General features: G+C 28.0%; 1 protein-coding gene across 1 annotated transcript; it reads right to left on the bottom strand.

Moving 5' to 3' along the window:
- Positions 1-4,366: 4,366 nt before the first annotated feature.
- On the bottom strand, positions 4,367-4,774 carry LOC107908085 (uncharacterized). The gene has a single exon (XM_016835359.1). The coding sequence runs from the start codon at positions 4,772-4,774 to the stop codon at positions 4,367-4,369; it is 408 nt and encodes a 135-aa protein (XP_016690848.1).
- Between the last annotated feature and the right edge of the window lie 3,365 nt (positions 4,775-8,139).

Genomic DNA, 8,139 nt, shown 5'->3' with positions numbered 1-8,139 from the left:
GGCGGAATAATATTAAGTCATTGAGCTTCAAAGGATTGAAAGAACAAAGGAAAATTCCAACCACTTCAAAAACAAAACATGAACTAGTCCAATAAACCATAAACAAAAGGAACATTGTTGGCTAAATACATCACAATTTTCATTTACATCCACTTTGAATTTGCACTGCCAAATCATGTATTTGTTCACTATTATGGAAAATGATTTTTTTAAAAAAAGTTATTTTGCAAAAAATATTTTTTGTTTGGTATTTTTAAAAGAAATAGTTTTTAAAGTTGTTAGTGAAACAAACAAACCATAAATTATATTTGTTATAAAATGTTATAGAAGAATTTCATTGCGACAATCCAAATTTATTTTATAATAAGATCATATTTTATAAAAATTAATATCTTATATAAACTTAATAATAATAAAAATATTAATTAAAGCTTAATTTGACCTTACATATATTACATATGTAAGAGTGGATAATAGAACATATAGAAGTATTTCATTGCGACAACCGAAATTTATTTTATAATAAGATCATATTTTATAGTAATCATTATCTTATATAATCTTAATAATAAAAAATCTTATTTAAAACTTAATTTGGTGTTACATACATTACATATGTGAGAGTGGATAGTAGCACATATAGAAGTATTTCATTGTGACAACCAAAATTTATGTTATAATAAGATCATATTTTGTAATAAATAATATATTATATATTCTTAATAATAAAAAAATCTTAATTAAAACTTAATTTGACCTACATATACTACATATGTGGGAGTGGATAGTAGCACATTAGAGTTAGAAAAGATAAATTAAGTTGACCATAAATTAAACAAATACTCATATTTATATTAGTAAAATTTTCATATTTTATACTATAAAATTTAATACTAAATATTTATAAATGATTTATTATTAAAATATTCATATAAATATTATAAGAAAATGTTAAGACTATTTAAAATTTAAAATTATTATAAATATTAAAATTTATTATATCATTAAAATATATAATTATAGATATGTTTAAGAATGTTCAAAATTAAAATATTTGAAATGCATCTTTTAACATTTTTATAAAATTAAAAATTTATTAGTAATATAATAATATTAGCTGTAATTTAAATTATTTTATATATAAAAATCAAATTACTCAAAAAAGAATTCTTTTCTAAAAAATGACCTACAATTTTTGATAGGGCAAGTCAATTTTTAGAAAGAAAAAAGGGCTTATTTTCTATTGATATGTAAGTCATTTTTGGTTGACCAAACTATTTTTCATGAAACAAACACATGAAAATGTAAAGAAATTTTTTTTTTGTAAACTTTTTTTTTGTGAATCAAACACACTAGGTAGATTAAGTTGATTTCGGATTGGATCATTTCAAGTTCTGAATTTTTTGAGTTATTTTGGGTCCAATTAGTTTCATGTTTGGGTGATTAGTGTGTAATTTTCTAATGATTTGTGATAATTCTCCTATTGAATTATACTATTTAATTTCTTAAATATATTATTTATTTAGGTAAATAATTGACAAAAAAGAGTTTAAAGTTTACTTTTGGTAAGTTTTTTTTGGGTTGGATTTTCAACACAGTACTACTTCAGTAGTTAGACCATAACTTGAGGTACATGAATTTGTTTTGGGCCCATGATATCAATTCAAAGGGAATTGAAAGATCTAATAGAAATTATTTCACGACTTGAGCCTAAAAAACATTAGCACGATGTCCAAAATTGGACTAAAAGTTTGACACAAAAATTACCAAGAAACCTAAAAAAATATTCAATAATTAAAGGCACGTTTATATATTTTTCATTATATTATTTTTGCATTATAAATACATATTATTAGGTTAAAGCCAAAACATGTATAAACATAGCCACTTTAGTTTTTTATTTTATTTTATTTTCTCTATGAATTTCTAAACTTTTTTTGGTCAAATAATTTTCAAAGTTTGATTTTAAAAATTTCTGAGATCTAATTTTTTTCTAATCTTTTCTTTTTTCCTTACAATTTCATAACTTGTTAGATAACTAAACTATGAGTGTGCGTCTTTTATGAGAATCAAAGTTCCTTTCAACCCTCTTTATTTTCTGTTTCTTTTTTTTAAGTGAGGAAAAGAATTTCCTTGTTCCAAGTATGAAATGATCGTTTCTAAGTTGAAAACCTTGCATAAAATGCTATCGAGGGATAAATTCATGCATTAAGAACAATATTTGTTCTACAAGTTCAAAAATCTCATTGTCATATAATCAGGCGTATGTGTTGGATTTGAATATATGTTACGTAGAATATTAGTACTTAATCCAATAACATATAGCTTCCAAGATTGACTTTGTGCAAAAAGAAACTTGACAACTGGTTGAGCTTTGACATTAAAATACATACATGCATATTCTACTTTGATGATAGATTCTTTAGCACTAAAGAAAAACAGAAATGGAGGTTTCCTCCAACATAAAATGTTGGGGAGTGGTCCAATATTATTTTTCGACAGTCGATATACTAAAGCAGACATATGAAATGAATATGGAGCAACATGAAACCGATTTCCCTACCACTTATTCTTGTGGTTTGTGTACATTAAGAATCAAAGCTATGCCCAGGAATAAACTTTTACTCAATCAATCACCATTTTATTAGTGTCTTTGTAAATTGATATACACAGTATTCTTTTGTGGATTATGATGGTAACTTTAGGGGTATCCAATCCCATGAAATTATATAGCCTTTGGTGAAAGCTTTTGTATCATGCGTTGCTCCTTTCTAAAATGATTTTTTTTTGAATCTTTCCTTTTGGCTACTCTATTATTCATAAATTTGGGGTTGACTCTTTGAGTGTACGTCAATGTAATCTATGGTTCTGAAATATGTAGACGAGTTTAACAAAAGAATCATGCAATTGTATTTTCTTGGAGATGTTCAATTAGTATAATGTGTTTGAGGGCTTATCCATGACATTGTTTCATTGAATTGGAATATGAAAGAGACCATTTTTGAAACCCTTGAGTAGAAGGCTAATAAGATTCGAGCAATAATCTTAAATATTAGAAAGAATGTGTTGGTAAAAAATTGGTGCAACAGGTTGGAGTGTTAGAAAGTGGTGAAGATATTTAGGAGGGTTTCGGTAGCATATGAGTAGAAAGGCTCAAAGAGACTTCAAAAGAAGTTTGTGAGTGAACTATAATGTCATCTAGTGGTGGCTCACATAATAATTATATGAAAATCTTCAGTTGAATGAGTCTTTCCATAAGCATATCCTTTTTTATTTAAAGTGATTGATTTGGTGAGGTATTACTTTTGAAATGATATTATGCACGTTTAAAGAAGTGATTGGTGTGATGTTTTTCTTCACCCAATCTAGCTTATAAGTAAATCTTTTTGTGAGGTGCTCCGACCGAAATGATCAAATATAACTTATTATATCTGTTTAAAGAACTGTTTGGTGTGACATTTTTCTCACTAAAAGTGTCCATGGGTCGGTTCAGGCCGGTAAAGTCCTTTTTTTCGAAATATTTTTCAAGCCCAAACTCATTCTGGGTCAAACTAGCCCATCCAAAAAGTCTATTTCACTATTAAAAATTAAGAAAATATTAAAAGCATAAATTTTAGTTGTTATTTTATATATTTTTATAATAAAATTTTAATTTAAAAGTACTCTTTCAAATTTTAAACTAAATTTGAGATGGGGTGGCCCAAAGTGCAAAAATCCTTATCCAAACTCGACCCAAGTGAAGGTGAGCTTATAAGGCCGAGGCGGGCTACCCGGCCCTTGGACAAGACTATTCTCCAACTAATCTCTTCCGTCACAATTAGTACACCTTATCTATCTGGCAATCTAGAGTTGCTTTAGTACCATTACACTATTTCCAAAACAAACAAGTATTATAGAATGTGTTGTACACCTGTTTTTTGAACTAAAACACTTTCTTTTATGTAGGATTAAAACCCAAATTATAAAATGGCTTAACATTTGCATTTATATTTAACAATTTTAATATATTGTTTTAAAATGTTTTAAGGTGCCTTTCATATGTTGGCAAAACAAATATATTTTCATTTTGTGTTTGTACTCCATTAATAGTAAATTGTCTTGACACTTCTACCGATGTATCTAACAAGTTATAGTGAGATTTAACCATTTCTTTAATAGAACGGAGGTTGTAGTTTGGGAACAAAGGAGTTCAAGATGCTGACAATCGAACCCAAACTGTTTGATGTTCTTTTTCAAAGACATAAGCATGAATGATATATGAAAATTAAAAAAATAATATCAACATATGTTTGCATCAAATTCGATATCTTCGATTACATAGAAGAAAGTAGAATGAGGTGGAAATAAGGGTGGTGATAAATCATGGTCACAGTCGCCCTCCACATGTGAAGGTGACTTTGCAGGTTTCACCAACAATGACAGTGTAGTGATGGAGATGCCAAGAAAGGAAGAGGGGCAAGTGTGCTAGGATATCACAAACACAATCTCTCTCCACTATCTGCATCCACCGACAACAGTAACTTTGTTCGGGTGTCATCTCCTTATGCCTAGGCCTATGCCTGTTTTCCCCTTCTCCTGCTCCATTCTCTGTCCCATTTCCATTTCCTTGACTACTTCCTGTTCCATTTCTATTCTTATTTCCTACATCTGGTGTGTTAGAAGATAGAAATGGGGATGGGACTAATGACACCGTTCCACATGCATAGTTCACTAACATCAATTGGGAAGTGCAAAGCGGGACGAGCCGAGGCGGATTTGCTCGCACCCGCGGCATTATAGGTAGCTTAATAGGTAAGGCTACTACCACCAAGAACATGAAGCTGAGAAACAATATTTGAATTCCGACCTTTTTCATTTATCTTTTGTGTTGGAAACTCTGCACCGAAAAAGGAGGGGATTTTGGTATATATCCCACAATTGTTGCTGTTTCAATTTATACTATGTTCATTCATAACCTTCTTGCTTTGTTTATTGTGAGGGAACTAAGAATATTAAAAGTAATAATAATAGGGATGACGAAGTGAATGGGATGGTTCGTTGAAATTATGGAAGAGTTAGGTTCTCAACTTTGTATTATTGGCCATTAGATTTTTCATTCATTGAGTGTGACGACGTTGTTAGGTGCCAAATTTGTTGATACTTTTAAATATATAATAAAATGAGCACTACTTGAAATGAAATTTCCAAATTCTTAAGAAATTTCCAAGCGTTGTTCATGCAATTCTAGTAAGATGGTGGAACTGCTGGCAGCATAACATTAAGTCATTGAGCTTCAAAGGATTGAAAGACCAAAGACAAATTCCAACCACTTCGAAAACAAAACATGAACTAGTCAAATAAGCCGTAAATAAAAGGAACATTGTTGGCTAAATACATCACAATTTTCATTTACACCCACTTTCAATTTGCACTGCCAAATCATGTATTTGTTCACTATTACGGAAAATGATTGTTAAAAAAATTTATTTTGCAAAAAATATTTCCTGTTTGGTATTTTTTTAAAAAATATTTTTTAAGTTGTTGGTGAAACAAACAAACCATAAATTATATTTGTTATAAAATATTATAGAAGTATTTCATTGTAGCGGTCAAGATTTATTTTATAATAATTAATATCTTATATAAACTTAATAAAAAATATTAATTAAAGCTTAATTTGACCTTACATATATTACATATGTGAAAGTAGATAGTAGCACATATAGAAGTATTTCATTGCGGCAACCGAAATTTATGTTATAATAAGACCATATTTTATAATAAATAATATATTATATATTCTTAATAATAAAAAATTCTTAATTAAAACTTAATTTGACCTTTATATATTTCATATGTGAGAGTGGATAGTAACACATTGGAGTTAGAAAAGATAAATTAAGCTAACAATAATTTAAACTAATACACTTATTTATATTATTAAAATATGCATATAGATATTTAAAAAAAATTAAGATTATTTAAAATTTAAAATTTATTATAAATATTAAAATTTATTATATCATTAAAATATATAATTATAAATATGTTTAATAATATTCAAATTTATAATATTTGATATCCATATTTTAAAATTTTTATAAAATAAAAATTTTATTAGTAATATAATAACATTAGTTGTAATTTAAATTAATTTTTATATAAAAATTAAATTACAGAACTCTTGTCTGAAAAATTACTTGCACTTTTCAGTAGAACAGTCAATTTTTTTTTTTTGAGAAAAGGGTTTATTTTCTATTGATATGTAAGTCATTTTTTATTGACCAAATTATTTTTCATGAAACAAACACATGAAAACGTAAGAAAAAAAAAACATTTTTTGTAAGTCTTTTTTCATGATTCAAACACACTAGGTAGATTAAGTTGATTTCGGATTGGATCATTTCAGGTTCTAAATTTTTTGGGTCATTTTGAGTCCTGTCAATTTCATGTTTGGCTGTTAAGTGCGTAATTTTCTAATTATTTGTGATAATTCTGCAATCGAATTATACTATTTAAGTTCTTAAATATATTATTTATTTAGGTAAATAATTGAAGAAAAAAGAGTTTAAAGTTTATTTTTGGCAAGTTTTTTGGATTAGACTTTCCAAATAGTACTACTTCAATATTTTGACCATAACTTGAGTTACAGAAATCCGTTTTGGGCCCATAATATCAATTCAAAGGGAATTGAAAGATCTAACAGAAGTTATTTCACGACTTGAGCCTAAAAGAATTAGCACAGTGTCCAAATTTGGACTAAAAGTTTGACACAAAAATTGCCAAGAAACCTAAAAAATATCATGCTAATTAAAGGCACTTTTGTATTCTCTCCATTATATTATTTTTGCATTATAAATACACATTATTAGGTTAAAAAAAACCCTAAACATAGCCACTTCAGTTTTTTTTATTTTATTTTCTCCATGAATTTCTAAGCCTTTTTCTTTCTGTTCAAAGTTTGATTTTTTAACTTTGTGAGATCTAATTTGTTTCTAATCCTTTCTTTTTTCCTTACAATTTTCTAACTTGTTAGATAACTAAATTATGAATGCGTATGTTTTATGAGAATCAAAGTTCTTTCAAACCCTCTTTATTTTCTTTTATTTTTAGTGAGGAAAAGAATTTCTTTGCTCCAAAGATCATTTCCAAATTGAAAACCTTACATAAAATGTTACTGAGGGATAAATTCATGCATTAAGAACAATATTTGTTCTGCAAGTTCAAAAATCTCATTTTCATATAATCAAGCATAATTATGTGTTGGATTTGAATATATGTTGCGTAGAATATTAGTACTTAATCCAACATATAGCTTCTAAGCACTAACCTTGTTAAAAAAGAAATTTGACAACTGGTTGAGCTTTGACATTAAAATACATACACACATATTCAACTTGGATGATAGATTCTTTAGCAACAAAGAAAAAGAGAAATGGAGGTTTCCTCCAACATAAAAAGTTGGGGAGTGGTCCAATATTGTTTTTTGACAGTGGATATTATTTTAAAGCAGGTATATGGAAAGAATTGGAGTAACATGAAATTGGCTGCCTTACCACTTATTCTTATTCTTTCTATACATTGAGAATCAAAGCTACACCCATGAATAAAATTTTACTCAATCAATCACCATTTTCATCACTGTATCTGTAAATTGATATACACAATATTCTCCTGCAGATTATGGTGGAAACTTTGGGGGTATCCAATCCCATGAAACTATATAGCCTTTGGCGAAAGCTTTTGCATCATGTGTTTCTCCTTTCTAGAATGATTTTTTTGAATCTTTCCTTTTGGCTACTCTATTATTCATAAATTAAGGATTGACTCTTCAAGTGTACATCAATGTAATTTCTAGTTCTGAAATATGTAAACAAGTTTATCAAAAGAATCATGCAGTTGTATTTTCCTGGAAATGTCCAATTAGTATAATGTGTTTGAAGGTTTATCCATGACATTGTTTCATTGAGTTGGAATATGAAAGAGACCATTTTTGAAAACCTTGAGTACAAGGCTAATAAGATTCGGGCAAAAATCTTAAAAATCAGAAAGAATGTGTTGGTAGAAGATTTGGTGCAGGAGGTTGGAATGCTAGAAAGTGGTGAAGATGTTTGGGAGAGTTTCAGTAGTATATGAGTAGCAAAGTTCAAAAAGACTTTA

The sequence above is a fragment of the Gossypium hirsutum genome, chromosome D08 (assembly GCF_007990345.1).
Source record: "Gossypium hirsutum isolate 1008001.06 chromosome D08, Gossypium_hirsutum_v2.1, whole genome shotgun sequence".
In the NCBI taxonomy this organism is placed as follows: Eukaryota; Viridiplantae; Streptophyta; class Magnoliopsida; order Malvales; family Malvaceae; genus Gossypium; species Gossypium hirsutum.
The sequence above is the reverse complement of the archived record's forward strand: the minus strand, read 5'-3'. Positions and strand labels throughout refer to the sequence as shown.